The sequence below is a fragment of the Cyclopterus lumpus genome, chromosome 1 (assembly GCF_009769545.1).
Source record: "Cyclopterus lumpus isolate fCycLum1 chromosome 1, fCycLum1.pri, whole genome shotgun sequence".
NCBI classification, from domain to species: Eukaryota; Metazoa; Chordata; class Actinopteri; order Perciformes; family Cyclopteridae; genus Cyclopterus; species Cyclopterus lumpus.
The window spans coordinates 1,084,261-1,108,937 of record NC_046966.1 but is presented as its reverse complement, the minus strand read 5'-3'; the positions used below and the strand labels follow the sequence as shown (position 1 = coordinate 1,108,937).

At 41.0% G+C, this 24,677-nt stretch overlaps 1 protein-coding gene across 1 annotated transcript in view; it reads right to left on the bottom strand.

Moving 5' to 3' along the window:
• The window catches only part of tenm3 (teneurin transmembrane protein 3), a 97,440-nt gene that overhangs the window by 5,537 nt on the left and 67,226 nt on the right, over positions 1-24,677 (bottom strand). Inside the window, exons 29-42 of the mRNA XM_034529321.1 lie at positions 23,823-24,001; positions 19,914-20,018; positions 18,171-18,301; positions 15,316-15,485; positions 13,228-13,354; positions 7,340-7,537; positions 6,733-6,792; positions 5,773-6,117; positions 3,862-4,106; positions 3,598-3,779; positions 2,370-2,572; positions 1,727-1,837; positions 1,486-1,628; positions 1,229-1,353 (exon numbers count right to left, since the gene is read on the bottom strand). Coding sequence (XP_034385212.1) covers positions 1,229-1,353; positions 1,486-1,628; positions 1,727-1,837; positions 2,370-2,572; positions 3,598-3,779; positions 3,862-4,106; positions 5,773-6,117; positions 6,733-6,792; positions 7,340-7,537; positions 13,228-13,354; positions 15,316-15,485; positions 18,171-18,301; positions 19,914-20,018; positions 23,823-24,001 — 2,324 coding nt within the window. The remainder of the gene's footprint in view (positions 1-1,228; positions 1,354-1,485; positions 1,629-1,726; positions 1,838-2,369; positions 2,573-3,597; positions 3,780-3,861; positions 4,107-5,772; positions 6,118-6,732; positions 6,793-7,339; positions 7,538-13,227; positions 13,355-15,315; positions 15,486-18,170; positions 18,302-19,913; positions 20,019-23,822; positions 24,002-24,677) is intronic.

Sequence of the window (24,677 nt, the reverse complement as noted above, 5' to 3'; positions counted from 1 at the left end):
CTATCTCCTCTTCTCTCTCTCCTTATGGATGAATTTACATCTCTCCATTGCACCTTATTAACTCTGCTTCCTCCCCAGAGTCGTTGTGACTTCACGTCTCAGAGGGTCCATTGGACCTGGAGGTGTCTGATGCCTGGTGAGCCGGCCTCCCGCATTGGCCCTGCTGATGCCCCGCCCCCCCTCCTCTCTACCTCCTTCTGTTTCATGGATTGGAGTTCCATTCATACATTGTCATATTCATGTAATGTGTTTATGTAACTCTGTAACTCTGTTCATCTGGTCACATGACATCTATTCATCTGCCCATCCGGGGAGAGGGATCCTCCTCTGTTGCTCTCCTGAAGGTTTCTTCCCTTTTTTTATTTTTGGGGAGTTTTTCCTGATCCGATGTGAGGTCAAAGGTCAGGGATGTCGTATGTGTACAGATTGTAAAGCCCTCTGAGGCAAATTTGTAATTTGTGATATTGGGCTATACAAAATAAACTGAATTGAATTGAATTAAATAGAAGTGTGCAGCTGGGTCTCTTCATGCCCTCTGTCCTGATTTTCTCTTTTCTTATGTTCATGTTTCGTGTTCAGGACGTTCCAGGCTGTCAGTACATATAGTGCCGTAACATCACTCAGGGAACATTTGTCAGCCTGAACATTGTTCAGGCTGACAAATACTTCCTCTTTGTCACGATAGCGAGGTACCCTTTCTATGATAGAAAAACTCAAATTCTGTATCACTTCATGGCATGTTGCACCAGACATATTTCACCACACTGTTCACTTTCACCAAACATAACTTTCAGATAGTGTTGGGCAATGAAGGAAAAGTATAGTGTGTGTTTTAGCCTGCATTTCTGAGAATTCATAAAAAACCCTCACTTCACTATTCAGGCTGATGAATTCCAACATAAAAACCTGTATACATAATGAAGTAATGCTAGCATGTTGTCACAATTTTCTTCCACAAACAAATGAAAGAATGACTGTGTGTATTTAAAAACATCTGGCTTAAACATGTTTTTAGTTCCTACATTTACTGTGTTTATATAAATTAAAAGTATTAACTATATTGAATAGAAGACCCAGAATTGAACTTTGCATGACAGCTGTTCTTTTATAGCACCTGGTTTGAAACCAATAAAAACTACAGTTCCACTTTATTCTCACGGAACATCTAGACCTAAAAAGTCCAATCCCTCTCTTAAGTGCTTATTTTCTGTCAATATTTCCTTGTTACCTGTGACATATTCTTTGACCTGATGAATCTTGCTGATGGGGTTGTTGCCTCGGAACATGTAGAGGTTGAAGGGTTTGGGGTCTTTACCAACACGTGACCATGTGCTGATGTCAGGAGTGGTCCACCTTTGTAAAGAAACACACACACACACACACACACACACACACACATGTGTTATCAGATGTGACAATGACAAAACAATAGCGTCCTGTTGTAGAGAATAACCTCTCACACTTGGACTGTAAAAGGAGTGATACCTTCCAGCTGGGATGTCGTAGTCTCGGTCTCCAAAGTGCAGCAGTCGTGTCAGAGGATCATACAGGCCTCCATGGAAACCAATCACCAGCACAAAGTCTGGGTTGGAATCAAAGTAAACCTCCCCGTACGCCGTATACTGCACCTGCACACACACACACACGCAGATTTATGATCTGATTTGGAGACACAAAACCATTTCATTAACGGATACACAAAATACACTCACACACATTCACATACCTGTTTAAGCAACAGTCCGTTGTTGCTGAAGACAGCCAGAGGGGTCCCGGTGTTGTCACATGCAATGTAAAACTCCTCTCCACTGCTGATCTCCATAGCAAACACATGGCCCTGTGCCACAATAAACATAGCAATTAAACACATTATGAATATAATGGTAAATGGACTTGCTGTTGTGATTAGAACTCCACGTGGCAACAGGAGGGCTATAAATAATGGCGTCACCATTATTAGGAATTATTGTAGGTGTGGGTAACTGTATTCATAACAATAAAACACTGTTACAGATTCCCTAACCTGTGAAGCATTCAAAGTATTTGTATGTGATAAAGTGGTGCTGCTACAGAGAGAACCATCACCTCCTCTCTAATTGAGATGCTGCACATTCACCGTGTTTTCCCTATGGTCACTGGAGGGAAACCTGCGCCACACGGACTATCAAAAGTTGAGAGTAAAAACACTGACTTATAGCAGTGAGTGGGAGGTCTGTTCAGAGAGAACAAGACTCCTCCACATGCTGCATAACTTCCCCATCTACTGGAGAATATTTGAGTTTGGTAAAAGAAGTTGTCTGTACTTTCCTTCTCAAATTTGACCAACTAGAGTATTCAAGCAATAATATCAACACATCCAGAATGACTACCTGCAGATCGTAGTAAAAGGACGTGATCTCGGAGCTGGAGTGGTTATAGACGTGGGTGATCCTGGTGGGGTAGTTTAGGTCAGCGTAGAAGAACTGCAGGTGTTGGCCCAGACTGTTTCTAGAAGCCACCCGCCGACCCAAACCGTCATAACGGTACTGGATGGTCCAGCTGGACGCTTTACTGTAGACACGAACTAGAAGACCTGCATCAAAGACGATAGAAAAAAAGAAAAAAGGATGTGAAGAATAACGAGACAACATTAGAAGTATTAATTTCAGTGTGATTTTAGAAAAAAAAAAAACTAAGGTCAAGGCTCTGCCACACCAGTATTTAAAAGAACACATTTTGCAACAAAGCTAATTAATTTAATTGAAATGACCTGGATCATAGGCCAAGTAAGCTTTGACACATGAGTTTGTGCTGTTGACCAATAACACGCTGTGCTAAGATTGGCTATGCGTCCAGGGTCGCCAAGGTACTGGTAACCTGATATGTTCAGATCCTATCGTCTCTGCCTCAACCAGCTACACAGGGCGGGTCTTGCAGTGGGATTCATAATAAAACTGTCTCGACAGGAACGAGCTCCCCATTGACATCAGGACAGTAGAAAGTCTCTACATCTTCCGTCGCAAACTAAAAACACATCTTTTTCGACTATATCTTGAATAGGGAAGGTAGAGCCGTGGTAGTACTCTAGTAGCACTTAAATGTCCCTTACCGATAGCACTTTGTAGTTTAGCACTTTAGTAGCACTTAAATGTCTCTTACTGATAGTACTCTGTAGTTTAACGTTATTGAAGAAATTGTACTTGCTTGATTCTTGTTGTTCTGAGTTTGGACTCATGGTTTAATGCACTTATTGTAAGTCGCTTTGGATAAAAGCGTCAGCTAAATGACATGAAATGTAATGTAATGTGCTGACCTTGGATGAAAATGGAGAGCCGAAGAGCAGAAAAAAAGGAGGAGCTGCGTTGCTTGTATTTAACCCTCAGCAACCAAGCTCCCACGCTTAATAACAGGTAGTCAGCAAGCTAGCTACCTCAGAGAGCTATTGTGAGCATGATTGTACTATCTGTTCCCAGCTGGTACATATTCACCAAAAAGCCATGCTATTAGTCACTCCGTCACCAAGCTTCTAGCACAGCTCGTAGTTACGACGCACACATCGACTTCTCCGAGTCACTTTCTGGTGTGACCGGGTTTTTATATTACTATAACGACTCTCACCTTTGGAGTTGTATTCAAATATCTCGGCTCCTCTCTGTTTGAGGAAACCGTCTTCATCCAGTCTGTACTGAACATCTCCCAGACGAGTGATTCTGTCCCTCAGGTCGTAGCGTAGAGGGGTCAACCGACCACTGTTGCCCGGGTTCAGCAAATGCAGATTCCCATTCAGGTCATAATTATACCTGGAAGGGCAGAACATTATACTATTAACTTCTGGCGTCATCAAATGATGGGGCTTTTCTTCGTTTAATCTTATGACCCTACCTCCACATCATCTTCTCATTGAGGGAGACCGTCTGCAGCTGCCCGTCAACGTCATACTCGTAACCATATTTGGTTGTGTTGGCGAACGGTCCAATCTTGATCTCCCGCTTGGTGACTCGGCCCATGTTGTCGTACTGAATGGTGATCCAGTACATCAGAGACCTGAAGATCTCATACTGGATCTCCTTGATGCGGCCGTGCTGGTCGAAGTGTTTGGTGTAGGTCATCACTGCAGTGGAGATGATCTGAGAGAGGGGGGGAGAAACTATACATGACTGACCAGAGAAGACATGGACATTAACACTAATCAAGTGCCATTTAGGGTTTTGTCAGACTCACACAACTTGACAACCAGTATTTGAGGAATTGAAGCCTTTTTATCAAGCATCTCTGATTCACTCAGATTTGAATGCTGTCAGCCGACTGAATGGTTCAGCTGTTATGAGCCTCATAGATACTGATTGGAAGGGGCCTGCTACACCTTTTACTGGGAAGGCTGCTACTATTCCTTTAACTATGTCCTTTAATTCCCACGTAAAACAAATCTCAAGGACTGTCATCTACGTAACATTTAAAAAATCAGACACATCTTGTCTCAAAAAGATGCAGAAAAGCTGGTTCACGTGTTTGTTACTTCCAGACTAGATTACTGCAACTCCTTATTATCAGGCTGCTCTAATAAGTCTCTTAAATCCCTCCAGTTGATCCAGAATGCTGCAGCTCGTGTACTCACAAAAACTAAGAAAAGAGATCACATTACTCCTGTATTAGCTGCTCTGCACTGGCTCCCTGTAAAATCAAGAATCACATTTAAAATTCTTCTCCTCACCTACAAAGCCTTGATTGGTGATGCACCATCATATCTTAAGGAGCTTGTAGTACCATATTGCCCCACTAGAGAGCTGCGCTCACTAAATGCGGGGCTACTCGTGCTGCTATAGGCCTAACCTGCTCGGGGGCATCCTAGGATACACTGAGCTCCTCTCTCCTCTTCTCTCTCTGCTTATGGATGAATTCACCTCTACTTCTTCGCCGGAGTCTTTGTGCCTTCTCGCCTCACAGGTTTCCATTGGTCGTGGCTGTCCTGGGCCCTGCCCCCTGTCTCCTGCCCTTAGCCTGGCCTCCTGCCTCATGGGCCCGGCCTACTGATGCCCCTCCTCCCTATCTTCTTCTGTTTACATGTATCCTGGTTATCTGGATCGTGGTCCATGCCTACTACTCATTATTCATACATTCCTGTCATATTCATTGAATGTATTGTAACATATAATAATTTTGTTTCTATTCACAACGTTAACTTTTACTTTACAAATTGACAGGTGCAGTCTGAACATTAGAATGGTGGTGATAACCACTGATTACGCCATTTCGATTGGTTGATAATATTTGAGTGCCTAAAAACAAAATTGACTAAAAAGAGAGTTACTACACTAACTCTCAGTACAATTGGATTTATTAAGGTCTTTGACGTTTGGTTTGCAGAGTAAACCATCTGACCAAATATGGTACATTTACTTAAGATTGTTCTTAATAATAATGATGTCAAACAATATTTCATATGATCTTTCATATCATCAGTGACATAGAAAATGTTATGTTGTTCTTGCCATATCTCCAACCCCAGTCCTCCTTGAGAGGTGAAAAAGTAAAGTCAAACAATTGAGGCTTTATCTGTGATGTCACTGTGTGACTCGCACACCAATCAGCAGGTGGAGGGCTCTGGGTAACGCCTAAATTAAACGTCCAAATTGAGGATGTATGATGTTCTGTGCCTTTAAATGCCAGATTAATATCGAAGTATCACCTCTAATCGCAACGATTTATACACCTCATCTAGATTCATAAGGTACCTTTTCTTACTTATCCATCATTTAAAGACAATTCAAATGAATGCTACCAATCCCGTCTTACCTGATTGATATCATAATAGATGACTCCAAACTTCCCGAACTGCTCCACCTTCCCAGATATATCATCAAACTGATAGAGATCGATGGGCAGTGGTGTCTCATTGATTACAGCCTGCATGCTGGTAACTCTGAAGCTGTTGTCGTAGGTGTAGTCAAAGCGTGCGTTCACCATCCCATCCTCGCTGAAGCGGAATATTTGCCGGTCAACAAGAGGGCCGATCTGGCGATACCGGATGGAGCAGATGAAGCCTTCGCTCTGCAGGTTGACGGTCTTAAGCACACCAGCGGTCTCATCGTATGTGAAACTGACCCGCGTTGAGTCATAGAGGATCTCTGCCAGCTTGTTCTGGTAAGTAAAAAAGAGCTGTATGTGTTCCCCAGCATGTAGAATATCAGATCCGATTCATCAGGGATCAGCAACAACATCAGTTACATTTAATGACTGCCATCAACTGACTTGAGTGGTCTATTCAAGCTGTCAAAGTCCCTGTTCATTCTCTGCTGCAGCTGTGCACCACCACCCTGGGGTCCACCTGACTCTGTTTCTTCATGGTTTAGGCTGTACTGATGAGCTCTCTCTACCATGACTGTCAAGTATGTGATGCAAAAATAGATCTTCTTTTCATTTATCATATATTTATATTATATATCTGATTATCCTGTTCAGGTTCTTGGGGAGAAATAAATATTATTCAAATGTATTGGGTAACTATTCATATATGGGTTGACTTAATATGGAAATAATGATTAACAACTTAAGGACAAATGATAAATTATTTTAATAGTCCAAATTATGCAATAAATATTCAATTCCTATTTAAATTATTTCATATTATTTTAATAATAATTGACATTGCAAAGAAGGAAGATACTGGATCATACACACATATACAACTTTGTATGTATTAGTTATAAACTTGTACTTGACAATACATATATGTAAAAACAGAAAGTCCCCTACCTGTCTCCTATATTTGTAGAGTATGCGGCGGCCAGTGCCCAGATGGGCAACCCTGAGAAGCTAGAGACAGAGGAAAAAGAACATCAGCCATAAGGGACATATCACGCTCATTTTCAGGTTCATGCTTGTATTTTGGATTTCTACCAGAACATGTTTACATTCTTTAATGTTTAAAGAACATTCATCTTCTCATACTGTCTTTCTATAAATATACCTGTATGAAACACTCTCATTTTAGCGCCTTTCTCTTTAAGGCCACATCCCAACAAAAGCACAATCTGCTCTGATTGGCTTGCGAGAAAAATATGGTACACCTTTGTAAAAGTAGTTGTCAAGCTGTGGATGTATATATTCTAATGAGCCTGCATGTGACAGAGGAAGTGGAGTCAAATCGCAATGGCTCGTTGAATCACATGCATTCTAATCTGATCCCCTTTGATATCATGAACATGATATCCTTAAGAGACAAAAGATTCATTATAAGTAAGCCAACCTATCAGAATTGAGTTACAGTCAAAATCAATATACTGTAGAGCTACAATGTCTGCTAGAATTATAATGGGAAACACACACACACACACACACACACACACACACACACACACACCTGTCCATCTTCAGAGTAGTCCACAGTGACGGAGGCGTTGCTCTCTGGGGGGTTGTAGATATTCCTGTAGTATCCTATGGATCTGATAGTCTGCATGGTGTGTCGAGCCACGCTGGGCATGGTGACCGCTGACAGTCGGTCCCCCGAGTCATAGTCAAAGATGTACTGGTGCTGGCTGTGCAGCAGCAAGACCATGGACTGTTAGAGAGAGAGCAGAACAAACATGTCATCAGAGCAGTAAAAGACATCAGAACATGCACAATGAGACACCCACACAGCAGTGGCAAGGACAGAAGAAACAAAGCGCCGGCACTCACAGAGAAACAGTCTTTTTTTGGTTTAATGAATGTGTTTCAGCCAGAAGCCATCTTTAGCATAACCACTCTAGCGGAAAGGTCAATTTAATACACAGGTGAGATGCATTTACACAACATTGTGGAACATCCCATATAAAACTAATTCTATACGTATTTACTGGTCTCCACCATACCAGCGAAGCACTATGGTGAGAGGCACAAATCTCTATCTAACGACAGAGGTTTGTTTTAAACATGAAGCTCCTCCCACACAAAGTAAAAGTGGTGTTTCTGTCATGAACCTTAAGCTACATGTAATGACACGGAGCACATCCACATCAATCCATATTCTAAATAAATGAGCGAATCAGTTGCATCTTTCAATCAGCTTGTATTAGATGAATATATTGATATTGATGTGCCATCTGGTGGGGTTAGGGTTAGTTAGTCCCACTGGAACTTATGCAAAATCCCACCTGCATGAGAATGAGACCGCTCGCCTTGCATTTTAAGTAGTGCTTTATTTGCAGTCCTCTGGGGACATTACCACTGGAGCAGCTAAGAGTGGAAAATGAGGCATCTGTGTTGTTCTATACTCTCCGGATCCAGTCACTCGTTGGTCATCTGAAATGGAGCGTTGCATTAGGTTGGGCAGAGCTCTGAAGGAACGCTAACTTCAGCTACGTCATCCAATCATGCTTTACCGTCACCAGCTGCTTGACTACCAGCTGAATGGAAACTTCCAATCAAAATTCAAACATTATAAAATGTGGTGGAAAATTAAGAAGTCTGGTGGAGTAATCTGTTGATTCACTCTTGCTAAGACTGGTGCCACAACGCCCCCTACCACCCCTTCCTCCTCTTTCTGCCACTGTCAATTTTCAATAAGGACGATATACAATTTAATGTTCATGTCTTTCTGAAGAAAGACATGAACATTAAATTGTATCCTTATTGAAAATAATATAATTGTGCTGAAGCCCAGTATCTCACAAATACGTTCAACAATGGTCAATGCCAATGCAAGAGGTAGTGTACTCTTAAAGGTTAAGGTGGTGGCACATCAGACTTTCATGCAGTCGTAGTTTGAGTTCTGTTATAGGCACTGCAAGTACAAATAATAATAATGATATACCTAATACAGTATGGCATACTCTGGAAGTGAAGTACTTAATCAAAACAAATTACACGTGTTAAGAAATACTCAACTTGGTAGTTTAGCTTTCTACTTATTAGTTATTCTGAAAATAATAATTTGTATTTGACTGAGAAGCACTCGTATGTTGCTCGGTCTGCCAGAGTCTGGCCTGGGTGATTGTTCTTTTGTGCGCAAGAGCACAAAGAAAGCAAGGACAGTTCTGAAACAATTTGTGGTAATAAGCAGTGAGTGAATAGGCTGTGGTCTGTATGTTCAACCAACCTCCAGCAAACAAAGCCCAACAAATTCCTATAATAAGCAGACATGGCAGGGTTTGAATGAACAGGCGAGAACAATGTGACACCAATTTCCAACAGTTAAACAAAGACAACCATCACTTTCAGGAGTCCTCTGGGACCCTCCTCAGCCATTTGATATGATTTGATGAATTATTGTGCATTCGCGTTTTATGTATTTTGTGCACCATGGCATGCAGTGTGTGTTGCCAGAAAGCAGCTTGAGGCCGAGTATCATTCTTGTAGAGTAGACCCAGTCATGTCCAAGACTTACACTTTCTTCTCTATGTGACTTTTGTTGACTTTCAAGTCTGTACGCTCTGAGACTGGATCGAGCTAACTTTGGGATGTGTTCAGCCAGACCACATGCCGAGGTGGCCTGACTCACACTGAGTTCTGATCCCAGTGAGTTTGTGCACAACGTGACAGCTCAATCTTGATCATTTATCAAAGTAGGTCTCCATCATCTTCCAGGAGTTCCTCTCCTCTCAGGAGCGAGAGCAGAAGGAAGAGAGGAGGGAAACTGGGACTGGAGCTCATCTGAGACTTGCTGTCTGAGTCCTGTTAAATTATTGCTGACTAATTCATTTTATGAACCCATAAATCAGTACAAAAGAATGATGGTACTCCGCTTACGCCATAAGCCACCATTAGTTTAACAGAATTTAACAGTAGATTACATTTTGGACACCACCCAATTTTTTGAAAATAGGAAAAACTTCAAAATGTAATAATAATACTTTATAATAAATCACCTCTGGCCAGATCTTCCTCAAATGTACATCAATAAACCTTGCTCTGCTGTCACTTTATAAATTCTTTTTACATTTCCTTTATTATTTAAATTCTTAAATGTAATATGCTCTGCTATTTTATTTTATTGTATTGTATATGTGTTAGCTGCTGCTTCAATAAATGGGGGTGAATAAAAGAAATATCTAATCTAATCTAATAATCAATTAAAACTTAATCTCAGGGTTGCTACGGAGTTCTTCTCAAGATGTACGGGGACCTATTTGACTAAATATATAACCAAACTACTAAACAGAAAATAGATGAATTAAATGATCAAATAAACCAAATGAACAGGATGAATAAAGAATATAATGAACAGTACAATGAATAACGATGAACTAAAACTAAATTGCATGTAGAATCAGTGAGTCACATCATTGATTAACGTTGGACGTTTATACTTAAATTTGGCTCCAAACATTTATGCACTGTTCAGCAGCATAAATTTAAGCAGTTAAAACGTATTTAATCTCAAGAGTTATTTCTTTTAGACTCTCTTGCTTTCAATAGCTGCTGGACTAGATCTTCAGGCGGTTGGCGCATCGCAGGTCGAAGCTGCATGGCACATTAGTTTACAGGTCAGGAACCCAACGCCGAGATGAGGCGGAACTGGCAGAGCCACGACGGAGAGATCTGGCGTGCAGGATTTAAAAGCTATTTGGCATGGACTCTTTTCACTACGTTTCAATACAAATGGAATTTACAGGTTGAGGACATAGATTAAAAATCAAGTCAATAAGCTCTCAGTGTACTTTCAATTTGGAAAGCAGTACCATTTAAAACAGTGCCATTGAATGGTCATGAATGGATGAGTGACTTGGAGAAGAGAAGAGCTTGAAAAAGTACTCACATTGTCAGTCAAAGAGAAGAGACAATACAAATAAAATACAAATAAAACCAGCCATGTTGTCTCATAAGGAGGACAAGAGAGAGGAGTTAAAAACAATATGGTACGAGGAGGAGGAGACACGAGGGATAAATCACTCCCTTGTTGTGTGTGTGCTCACAAAGACAGAGGGGCAGACAGGCAGAGCCCGACACTGAACACCAACGGGCTTGTTTGTGCAAGCTGAGAGAAAGGAATGACAGACAGAGATGGATAAAGAGAGACAGAGAGGAATATTTCAGGGAGTGTGCAAAGACAGCGTTACTACTGTGGAAACAAGAACCGAGGGATGGTGGAGCTCAGTCCAAGCATGAGAGAGAGAGAGAGAGAGAGAGACTGAAACAGGGAAAGACACAACATCTATTGTGGATGAAGAGAGACATGAAGGAAACAAGGAAACAGCAGCAATATAGTTTGAGAGACATAAGGAGAGAGAAATAAATGAATAACAGGGCCAGAAGAAAAAAGAGTAAACAGGTATATAGCATTGTCTTAATGCCTTTTCCATAAGATACAAAAACAAAATTCAAATTCAAATGATATGTAGAAAAAGTGAATGAATATGACAGCATGGGATTTATTTATAATAAACATTTGATGATATACAGTACATATGTTCTTCTAATAAAGAAAAAAAGTCCATATTGTTGAGTTGTGTGTTAACGGGAGCGTGACAAATATACCACACCAAAATGCAAATAAGTCATATTCTATTAGTCCAGGTGTCACTCCGTGCATGCTCTCATCTTCTCTTGCACCTGTTTTTCATTTACTTCCTCCAGCTGTCACTTTCTCCTCTTGTGTCAAAAAGCTGAATTCATCATGCACACATTCAACATCATAACTGTATCCGTATGGAAGCAACATGCTATAATTTATGACCAACGCCATGAGCTGTCGAGTGGTGGGATGTTATTTCAGGACAACTGCGGAGATATCAGCTCTGCATTGTCGGATTTATGTAACACGTGACAATCATTGTTAATGATGTCCTTCAAATACAACCAATAACTTGACTCTTTTCTAATTTCAACATATTTGCTACTGTTAACAGCTGTCCTCTTTTGTGTACTGTGAGTGTTTTCATTTGGATCTTTCAGATCAGTCAGAGTACCTATGGTTGGCATGTTCTACATGTTGCCCCAGTGTGGCACTCACACTGGTCTGGTTTGGTCTAGACTCAGTTGGTCTCAACCCCTCAAAGGCCGTGGCTACACTAATTCAACTGTTGTGACAAGATGAGCCAGATTGATAATCAGCTGTGTGTGTCTTCAGTGCGACCTACCAGTCTACTCAAAGCGCTTTACAACACATCATGTCATCATTGCAAGGACCCTTCGATGGACTGGAGGAGCCAGGATGAGCCGCTCTATGTCTGAACCCAGCAGCCTCCAAAACATATGTTCCTATCAATTCCTCACAATACAAGTCCCCTGTTTTGTTACTTAAAACCTTTTATTTTGAAGACGCAAAACCAGGGAATGTTGAGTTCAGCAATAATTTAACAGGACTCAGACAGCAAGTCTCAGATGAGCTCCAGTCCCAGTTTCCCTCCTCTCTTCCTTCTGCTCTCGCTCCTGAGAGGAGAGGAACTCCTGGAAGATGATGGAGACCTACTTTGATAAATGATCAAGATTGAGCTGTCACGTTGTGCACAAACTCACTGGGATCAGAACTCAGTGTGAGTCAGGCCACCTCGGCATGTGGTCTGGCTGAACACATCCCAAAGTTAGCCAATTAATTAAATCATATTTATTTTGTATGGCCCACATTTTCCTCAGAGGGCTTTGCAATCGGTACAAATACAACATCCTGACTAGATCCAGTCTCGACGCATACAGAATTGACAGTAAGTGCGTCGTGGCATGATCAGATTGACAATAGTGACAATTCGCTAATTCAAAGAAGTGTAACTACGGCCAGACCTCACAGTACTCTGAGAAGGGAAGCAACACACATATCTGACGACTGTGACTTGTTCCTATTGAACTATTACAAGCCATTTCTCCTCTCCTCTCCTTTCTCAGGGCTGCTTTGTAGGTAGTCATTGTTGCTGCTGGTTTAGCTCTGTAACTCTGTGACTACATTCTACATAGGGGGAAAGACTCAATTAGAGTTGCTTATTTAGTTTGACCAGAATTCATTGCAACACAGCAACCATACTTTGAATGTGGAAAAAAACAGATAACTGTGTGTGTTTGTGTGTGTGTGTACTCTGCTAGTTGAGTAGCATCTATCACAGTACCTCCTTGGGTGTATGTGAGCGTGTGTGTGATATTTGATTCTCCTTGAGTATTCTGTAATAACACTTTTTTGTCTCATCCTTCATTAAAATAATAATTAAAAAAAAACACTGTGATACATTCACACAAATGTTCATAACTAAAGCCTAAGTAAAAGAAGTAAAAGTCTCTCCAAAGCAAATGATTTTAGTTGTACATTGTTTCTACTGTAGTTAGTGATGTGTCACCCTGTACCTTGTCCAAGTATGTGTAGCTCCACGTCTTTCCGTCAGCAAAGACTCTGGAAGTGATTCTTCCCTGACTGTCGTACTCCCACCTCTCTGTGGTTGGACCCCTCTGGAGGCCTGTCACCTGCCCCGTACTGGACACACACACAGACACGCAAACACGCACACACGCACACACACACACACACACACACACACACACACACACACACACACACACACACAGACACATTTTTAAAGTCACGTATAATCGCATATCATTATTGATCATTATGATCTATTAGGTCTTCATTGGATAGATAGAACAGTTAGCTGCATGTCATCCCGTCTCTCCCCTCTTTCAGTCTAAGGGTCAGAGTTGAACTGGCTGTAAAGAGCTCAACCACCCAGGAGTATCCACGTGGCCTAACACCTTCATTTATATACCTTTATTAAAATGCAGATCCTATTGTGAACACAATGTGTCACTACCACCATATGGGCAGATGCTTATTTTCTAGCAAATAAACGTTGTTAGTCTATATGTTTCTTATACTTTGCCCCCTCAGGGTGGACACACTTTTAGAAACACCTTTCCATACAATTGAACATGCACACACTATGACCTCAATAATAAGTTGAATTATCACCATTATAACACTGCCAACATAAACTGAAAATATCTAAGCTTTGGAAGAGTATAATTAATGGCAGAGCTGTTGTACTGGATTGACTATACAGGGGTACCTTATAAAGTGGCCAGTGAGTATATCTGTGAAAATGGGGAAATAAGGGACGGTGCTCACATCACTGATTACTGAATTCAACCAACACAACGCTTTGTTTTCTCTGTTGGTGTAGGAGAACATCTCAACAGAATCTACTGCATATGAGGAAACCTTTTTTTCTTGGTTCATTGGTTACAATGAGGTGCTGGGAAAAACCTTTCTTCCCTTAATTAAGTCAGTGTATGGCATGGTCCAAGTGTACGTAATGTGTACAAACAAGTGCTGCTGGATGTCCAAAGTCATAGATACAGTGAATATCTTAACCTTTTAAACCCCAAGCTATTTTCTAGGTTTCTGCAACAACATACCCAAACTAAAAAGGGTGTATCTCAGCAACCACAAAGGCTATTTGAATAATGTTGGTGTTATAATAAAGGCAGACCATGTGTGCTTTTGTTCAGATGTGTAAATATTATTATATTTGTTACTGGTTAAGAGTAAATAAAGATGAAAGACAGCAAAAGTTGAATTTCCAGGTTCGCTTAGGAAAAAAAAGCACTTTCAGGATGATTATCTCTTGGAAGGATGCACAACAAAGGTTAAAAACCACAGAGATCATAGCACAATATGGGACCAGTCTCTCTGCAAAGTTTGACTTTGAAAAAGTAAAGCAGAACAAAGTTAGAGCGGCTTTAGTACAGATTAATTAGGCGAAATGGGCATTTGGGCTATTTGAATTTTCTCATGTACCAAACCATATATTTCACTTTTATATTACTTATGGTGTTCAATACATCCAAATATAGCAGTCTGTGTTGATTAGAAGAAGAAAAATGTTTTTTTCCCCCAAAAAAAGCCAAAGATAAGCAACATTTGTGACTGTAAGCGCTAAATCAATTCATGTTGCTGTGTTCTTTGGCTCATATCTGGAAGATGCTTTGGTGCAGAAGGATTTTTAAAAGACATTTAGAATCTGTGTGGAGTCCTCTTGCTTTTTGCTATCTGGCTTTTTCTGATAGCACCGAGCTACGGGTTTCTAGTTCCGAAAACGTGCTGAGTGGGCTGACTTCTGACAAAATGATGATTATGATATTTTCACAATTCTTTCAGTTGGTGTTTGAGTTGTGTGGAAATGGCTTACAGATTCTTGTAGCCCAAGTTCTCTTGTTTAATTTGATGTATAACATCAATATATTTGCTCATGTTTATTGTGATGTTTTACACAGTCTAACTATGAAGTGTAAATCGGCCCCCAATTGGGTGCCATGGGGTTTAAAAGTATCCCTTTTCTTCAGAGCCCAGTGGCACTGACTTATATAGTCTTTACATCTGAGCTTTCTGTATTTGAGTGAAGAAAATACTAAATAGCCCAATATAGAAGCACTTACCTGGAGTAGGTCAGGTTAACTGACAGTAGCTTGCTGCTGGGAACCCAAAGTGTCGGATGGCCTTGGGTGTCGTAGATGATCTTCAGCAGGAACTTCCTGTGGTCATCATAAATCTTCTCTGTTCGCAGTGAACGATCGTAGTCCACAGACAGCAGGTTCCTACCATTCACCTGAAGGGGTGGACACACTCAATTAACCACTGCATCATAGAGGTCTCTCATCAGCTGAAACATGACATGCTTAGTATCTGAAACTGATTATATTACAAGCAGCTATTGAACCCCTGCTATGCTCCCTCCATGGTCTGAACATGACTAAACCCTAACACAATTTAATTAAGGGCACCAATAATGTTGATTTCACCCTACAATACAAAATAGATCAAACAGCGCAGGATTAAAATAGATTGGCCTGAAGGTGGCAGTATTGTTTACCTTCCTGGGAGCATGAATATACTGTGGCAATCGGCCTGTTATGTGACGAGATGTTTCTGTGTGTTGCTAGATGGAGAGAGCCTCTGGGCAGCATGAACATACTGAGTTCAGGAAGATTTACCCCTTCCATTTAGATATTGTTGTCAACATGTGGAAATTAGTGCTGGAGCAAAGGTTGTATTGTATATTGTTACCAAATACAAAAGGAACCAACCAGCATATTCCATCTTATATCATATCTGCACGGAAAAACACATCTGTAATTCTGTTTTTTTAGCCACATAGATAAGATATAATAATACAACAAAAGGAATGCTATGGACCGCTTTGCTGTAGGAGGAGAAACGGAATTCACCTTATGGATCCTTGAAGCAAGGGGAAATACTAAGAATGAATTGTTTTACACACCGGTTTCATTAAAGATAGAGTCTTGCTGGAAAACGTTCAAGTCGTTTTTCTCATCTTTTCATTCGGGTACTCTCTCATTCGTGAATTAGCAGCAGTTGAATGCAGCAAGGTGAATAAAGGGGAGCAGAGAAAGAAGAAGGATATTGGGATGGTGGCTAGTGGCCAGCTGGATGAGAAACAAGGGATAACAGCCAACAGCCGTGTTGAGTGTGAGACACACCATATCAGATTAAACAAATCCTGTTGCTGATTGGCAGGGCCTTTCATGTTCATAATGGATCAGAGCACTCTGTGACTTACGTTTTTTTAACTCAGTGCCAAACAGGACTCTCAGATGGTCCCGTCTTCCCTTCAGTCACTTAACATGGACAGCAAGTACATTGACCATAATACCAAGTATAGAGAGGAAGAACGTCTGGGGTCTATGTACTGTACAACTGGCTGTTTTCAAACAGCGTTCATAGCTGTACCTCCGGAAATGAATGTGTAGCGATTTAGAAAAACCCAAACAACGATCACGTCCTAAACCTAGCAAACGCAGTAGTGTTGTTCCCTGAACCCACTACTGTGTTTCCTGTGAAGACAGAAGTTTATTTTGAAAGTGAAAATGTACCCGTGTTGCTGGAGTAACTTCTTCTTTAGATATATGACACAGTTTTATCAGGATTCAGTTTATTATGTATAATAAGGATACGTTGTACGACAGCTGTGGTCATCAACCAACATTCAGGGTTTTTCTCAATGTAGTCTGTCACTGGGTCCTCGTAGTTTGAATGTGAACTATCCGTTGGTTTTGTATCATAGTTTGATTGAAAACACAATGTTTCTATCAGCCATACATTATTGACAAAAATATATCATGAATACACGATAAACAAATACATCTGTGGACTAACAATCCCATCACTAACTGTCCTATCTTCATTCAATTCATCTTGTAAAACTCATCAGTGTTGATGTTATGTGTCTGACAGCAGCTGTTTTCATTATTTCATCCAGCAAGCTGCTAAAACATGCAGTTTCACTTTACCTCACACGCTCAATGCACATCCCTCAGTCGGATTAGCACAGCACATAACAGCAGTATGAATATTATCATTTAGCAGCAAGGCTGGTCTCAGGTTCCCTGCTGTTCATCCCGCCCCACAATCACCCCATCATCATTACCGCCTTACAATGTCATCTGGTTGCTGCTGCGGTACAGCTGGACTGTCATGGTGTTAGTGAAGACAAATTCACACACGCACCAATCACTAATGTGTGGCTGACATATACAGTGTACATACTGTATTTATGCTCACCTTTGCACTCCCGTTTACTGAAACACACCTACCTGCAACTCATTATTGCCAGCTCACGGTACAACACTTCCCATTACCACTAGGACCACACATGCGGCTGCATTCATTAGGGTTTATTGAACTATGCTGAGAATGGCACCATTGTGTGGCTCAAACTCTCCAGAGGCCACCTGACTGCAGAGTTTTCTCCAATTAGGCTGGGCTAGTTAGAGAGCACTTCATGTAATATTCAAGCACTGCAGACAAATGGATGTCCCTTCCCTCTCTCATAATAGCTTGTAAGAATAAGAACATAATAGACAAAAACAGAAACCCCCTATGTAACTGCTCGCAGAGGGGGACAAAATGATACGACTGATCTGTGAGCATTGTTGCCTTCTAGCAAGAAGGTGCTGGCCTTACATCTAATGTCCAGCTGGGGCCACTCTATGTGCAGTGCACCTGTATGTTCTCCTTCCGTCTGTGTGGGTTCCTCCCGCCAACAGTTCACAGCAGGTGAATTTGAAACTCTGTAATACCTCCAGGTATTAAGGTGCTGCTCTACTCAGCATGTGCTATCTCTGTGATACTCCTATATTTATACAATAACTACATGATTAATAAACGGATGCCTGTCCATTGGACCACATGGACCCTTTTTTCTCTTTCAGTTCAGAAAGGATTTGTTTGGACATGTTTGTAGATCACTAGTCACTAGCTGGAGAGCACTCACCCTGAGCTTCCTCCCAAAGACGATGACTTTTCCGCGTGTCTGTTCCTTCCTGAACCTCCACTCCACCAGGTTCTGGCCATTCTCTCCCGGCAGTGTCATGTTGCGTCGGGCTACAGTTGGGTTAGCCGCACCTCCAAAATGGATATGAAAAAGACATGAATACCAACAACATCTTATGGTGAAACATCAATTACCGCCTCACGGTTGTAGCTGCCGTCAACCAGTCAAGTGTCTGCCCAAAACGTCCTCACTATATCATTTTATCCCATTAAAAACATTTGTGTCAAACGTGTAGAGATTCCCTCAAGGCGTTCCTGAGCTATTGTGTAATGATAATGAAACGTGGGGACAGCATGCCTGAAGCCATGCGGGGCATACAAACTAAACTGAATCTGCAGTGAATAATGTAACGTTGGAGTTAAATCACTCTCTGTAAATGAATTGAACCATTGCTCGTTCCAGATTGTTCCAAACTTCATTGCAGTATCCTGGGTACCTTGTGCACTATGTACTAATATACCTTTTTAGAATGCATGAAAGATCACCCTAAGTACTGAAAAAATACTGAGCAACTTTATTGATCAAATAAAACAGAATCAAACTCGCTCAGACATGACACTCGACAACGCAGTACATGCCAGTATGGATTCAGATCATTTACAGACGCCATTAGCCTCTCTGGAAGGTTTAAAGTCCCCTCCAGACCTTTAACGATTTTACCTCAAGATGGGCTTTGTGTGTGGTTTGAATCTTCTAATGTAGGCCATTGAATGTGAATCACATATCATATCGACATCATTTAATTGCTACTAACCATGTTGCAAAGTCTGCTGCAGTGTTTTAGACCATCAAATGAAAATCAGCCTGCAGAGACTTGACACTTGAGTTGGTCATTAATCACAGTGAGCATCACTTCTGTATTTATTGGTGTGTTTTATTAAGTTATATTGCTGCAGTTTGTCAGGTAAGCTGCTAATGCAGGCTTGTAAGTCCAAATGTCTGCACCACATCACCATGCAATGATGAACAATGACATGAAGAAAAGCAGGCATATTTATTATGACGGATCACTTACAGTACGTGCAGCACATTTAAAGCTGATTATTATTATTATGAAGTTGTAATACACATAGTGGCTATTTAGAAAGTCAAAAGAACAGTCTTTTAAACTGCCGTGCTGCTAAGGAACATTTCAGTCAGCAACAGTTAAGACGCACTAGAATGTGAAAACACTGGTATTACTTGAAAGATGAAACAAATTCAAACATGATATTTCATGATACTGATGATCATTTTCACAAACAGGCCCATCACATGAGCAGACAGTTATGTTGGAAAAAAGGCCACACAAGATAAAAAAAAATTCACATGGAAATCTGATACTGAGTGTATTTTGTAACTCAGTATCAGTATTCAGCCTACACCCATGCTTTACATATACTGCATAGTGGTAAGCGGGATGGAGTCATTTAATAGATGCGGCAAGTACTATATTGTATTCACGCTTCAAAAACCATAAAAGTGGTGTCCTTTGTGAAGATTATCTTGCTGAACAAAAGTCTAAACGTTTGTTTGGCACAGAGCTTGTTTTCTGCAATAATCTCAAATCTAAATCAAAAATCTAATTGTTTTTTTGTGGAAGGAACCAGAGTGATGCTAAGTTCTGGGGTGTCCTCCACAAATATGTCATCCCTGCACCACTCACTATCAAACATTTGGGGTAATGTGCTCAAAACTGCATACCTGCCAGTATATGGGGCTCCGTCTGGTAGTGTGTGTCCATCCCATTGGCATAGATGACCCGCAGCGAATGGTCATTACCCACCTGGTAGCTGTTACGAAGCTGGTCTGTGAGACAGAGAGACGGGGAGACGATTACCATGAATGATCCAATACAATACCTAACATTGATTTGATGTGTTTTCCATGGGTTTTCTTCAAAAACACTGTCGATGCTAAACGAGAAGAAGGAGAGAAAATGAAAGAGAGGAGAGCAAGAAAATGCTTGTGTGTGTGTGTGTGTGGGGGGGGGTTAGGGCTAAATTTAAAGAGCGAACACAGTACAATTAATTTCCGTGGGCAGTGTTTGAACGTGCTAATAGAGCACAGAGCAGGCATTAACATCCGCCAGCCTCTTTTAATTAAGGTTCCCCTTGACCTCTCGCAGGACTAATGGCTGTGTGTGCGTATGTGTGAGTAAGAGAGATCGAGCTCTCTCGCCTAGAGACATTTGTTCGTCTTCCTCCCTCCTTCTGTTTCATCATTCATCAGGTAAATGATTCCTGTTTGACTGATTGTCAAATTAAAATTAAAAAACCAAACAAAATATCTGCACATTTGACGCCACAATTATTTAACAATTTGACACAGCGATAAGTGTGCAGTGTCTATTTTGGTAACACATTATCTTTTGCAATTATTAAAAAATGTTCTGTACTTTTATATATATATATTTTTTTATTATATACTTGACATCATGATTTGATGTCAAGTAATTCAAAGATAGTTTAACCTTTCAAATCCGTCCAAAATGCGATTCCTAAAAATAGCGACTGGCCGCTGTGTTATTTTTTGATGCTGATCATTATTATTGTGCGGTGGATCCGATCCTTCACTCCCACCAACCCACATACATTTTCTAGCACAAAAGAGAGGCTTTGTACAATATGTTATTAATTTTCAATTCAATTCAATTCAGTTTATTTTGTATAGCCCAATATCACAAATTACAAATTTGCCTCAGATTAATGGGGACAGACATCACACAGAGCTTATTAGAGCCAGCCCATGATAATGCATTGGTGTGAACATTTACTGTATTTTCCATGTAGAGCATCATTGTTATGTCCTGCATGGTCGCCGACTTTACTTTACGGAAAGCAACAGCTAAATGCCAAAATACAGCAGCTGTATTAACTTGTTTACTATATCTGGGCAGCACCTAAACCTATAATGATTTTACATTACCTGGGCCACTTGCACATTGCGCAGTTTAGATGATAGCGAGGAGGCAAAAGGATAAATAATGTACATGAATTGATGGAGAGGAATGCTACACTTTGATGGCTTTGAATAACTTATTACGTTGGGATCAATACAGCTCTGTACAGCGACTCTGTTTTCCTCTCACTCGGGGCACATGTAGCCTGCTCTGAAACAAATCACTGCCGGCCACTCGAGGCCTCGCTTCAACTGGCTCATTAGTTCAGATTTAACAAGGCATCAGTGCAAAATCATTGTTTCCCCTCGCCGTTTAGGCCGAATGTCTGACATGAAGGATGATGAAACTTCTTTTTTCCTTTTGCAGTTTCCCTCAAATCAAGAATTATCACTGACAGATCTCTCAGGTCTTTTCTTAAAAGGTTTAAAGGTGGAAAATACGAGATAAGAGCAATTCTATTGCCTCTCAATGGCTCGCAACATGCAGTGGCTGAGCTTTAGTGGGGGACTGTGGCTCAGTGGTAGAGCAGGATCATACTTCAATCTGAGCATCGGCGGTTCAAACCCAGCTCCGCTACTCCAGGTTGCTGTGTCCTTGCATGTTGGCCCCTCCCATCAGTGTAAGAATGGGTGAATGATGAGGTTAAAGTGCTTTGAGTGGTCTGTAAACTAGAAAAGAGATGTGCAGGTACAGTCCATTTAGCTTGCGGCTAACAGTGCTAACAGCGCTTAAATTGAAAAATACGTCCAGAGCTCTCAGTGTTTACCTGAGACGGAACTGCAGGATGGGCATTAGGCTTCTGCTATATTTTCTTTCTTTCTTTCAGTTAGTAAGTAGATAATGGTTATGGATTAGAACAGAGGCAGGTCTTGCGGATGAAATCCACAAAGACATTAACATACTCCATCAATACTGTTAACTGTGGCTCAGTACATACAGTGGTTCCATGGGGCATTCACCAGAGCCAGAGGGTAATATTGTGGTACGCAATGAGAATAAAACATTTTGAAATATGGCCACTGGTTTACTGATTTGGAGAAAATTCTCAAGAAGTTGAAATGTTAAACTCAATTCTCAACGTTATGATCGCCTGAAATAATTATGTGACACCGGCTGTTCGTTCCTTAACGTTGCTCCTGAACGCAACAGACGTAATACACGTGCGTCTAAGTTCGGCTAAATACTAGCAGAGTTTTGGTGAGGTCAGCAGCTAAAATTGTATAGAATCTGTGCGGCTTCAAAACTAACGTATTTAGCTAGCATTTCACAACTCAGAGAAGGAGAAGTGAATCACAAAGTAGACTGCATTTATTTATTTTTTACATGGATTTGCATCCCTTCTTTGTCGCTGAGAACAAGGCTCTCGTGCTATGCTTTGACCCGAGATACAACATTAATCTGAACGTTTTCACGGACACAGCTGAGTCAAGGGGTCACTGAGGAAAGCGTGTAAGATGGTAGTAACATGCGATACGGGGACATACGTTGACACAGAATCAAGTGTCACCGTAACAAAGAGAAGTCTATATTATTTCGTAGTAAATAAGAGCAGTTTATTTTCCTGTTGGTTCTCTTTGCAATGCTGGAAATGTAACACATGTTGACACTTCTCTTCTAATTGGTACTTTACGTTTGTCATTTACTGTTTTTCTTGAGCAGATTGGTCTGACTTTTTCAGCCATTGCCTCTTGATACCACACCAAGCTCCCAGCAACACTACTGTTTAACATTTACAAGCCTCAGACTGAGCCACTACTACTATCAGCTGTTGCTGTTTCCTCTGCTTTCCTAGTGGAGTGTACAATGTGTAACGATGTGTATCTGCTTCAATCTTGGGCTTTTTCTATAGTTATTAATTTCAAAAAAACAGCCACTCGTCAGTGATTTCAATGGAAACGGAACCATTGAACAAAAGAAATAAAAAGATGTTGAATAGAAAACACACGGCTCTGTTTCTACAGGGATGTAATACAGTTTGATTCCCATTACGAAGTCATTTGCAGAGCACACCCTCTTTTGAAAACTTTCTTACTTACTCTGTCACACACACACAAACACATACACCTGTACTTCTATCTTTGTGAGGACCCTTACCTTCACCTTAACATTAACCATCACAACTAAATGCCTGACCCCAAACGTTACCATAAACTAAACCTAATTCTTATCCGATCCTATTGTCTAGGTCCTGAAGAAGTGAGGGCCAGACAAAATGTCCCCACTTTTCATAAATGTCCTCACTCTGTTGATTAAAAAATACTTTTGAACTCAATTCAATTCTATTTGTATAGCCCAATATCACAGATCACACATTTTCTTCAGAGTGCTTTACAATCTGTACAACATACAACAGCCTCTGTCCTGGACCCTGGCATCAGATAATAACAGGGAAAATAAAATAAGGAAGCAACCTCAGGGAGAGCAACAGAGGATGGACACAAGTGCAATAGATGTCATGTGAACAGAATGAACAACATAATGAAATTACAACATAGCCAATCCATATGACAGAAATGATACTGAGAGTAGTAATAGCAGCAGTGGATATAATATAATAACAATGATAATAGAAACGTGAATACACACACACACATACACCCCCCCCCACACACACACAAACACACAAACACACACACACACACCCACACACACACACACACACCCACACACACACACACACACACACGCATATACTTGTGTAAACACCTTACCCTGCACCAGCGTGTAGAAAGAGTCTATTGATGACAGGTTGGTTGTGATGGAAACATCTTCATCCCTCCCTGACATCTCGATGTCCACAGCAACCGCCCCTGACGACATGTCGCCGTGGAGATTGGTCACCACGCCGGTGGGGAAGGTCACATTAGTTAGACGACCCTCGCTGTCATAGCTACAAGGACAGTGAGGAATAAAGGGACATTAATGTATATTACTGTAATGTGTGTTATATAACCCTATACAAAATGTTACTCTACATTACAGAACACGCACGCACGCATGCACGCACGCATCATGTATTGACATAAACTACTAGAGACATTGGAGAAATAAACGTATGTTATGAATCTATTAGTTCCGATTGATGTGAACCACTTTGGGCAGATGTAGATCATAAGAGGTGATGTTATTCTGTCACAAAAGTTTTCTCAATGTCCATATTAGATAACCCGGACCACCCTCTCCACCACCTACTGCAGGGACAGCTCCGCTGTCAAAAGGACAGAAACAGGAGAACATTCCTGATACAGGAGAACATTGTTCCAGATACAGGAGAACATCGTTCCTGATGCAGGAGAACATCATTCCAGATACAGGAGAACATCGTTCCTGATACAGGAGAACATCATTCCTGATGCAGGAGAACATCATTCCTGATGCAGGAGAACATCGTTCCAGATACAGGAGAACATCATTCCTGATACAGGAGAACATCATTCCTGATGCAGGAGAACATCATTCCTGATACAGGAGAACATCGTTCCAGATACAGGGGAACATCATTCCTGATACAGGAGAACATCATTCCTGATACAGGAGAACATCGTTCCAGATACAGGAGAACATCA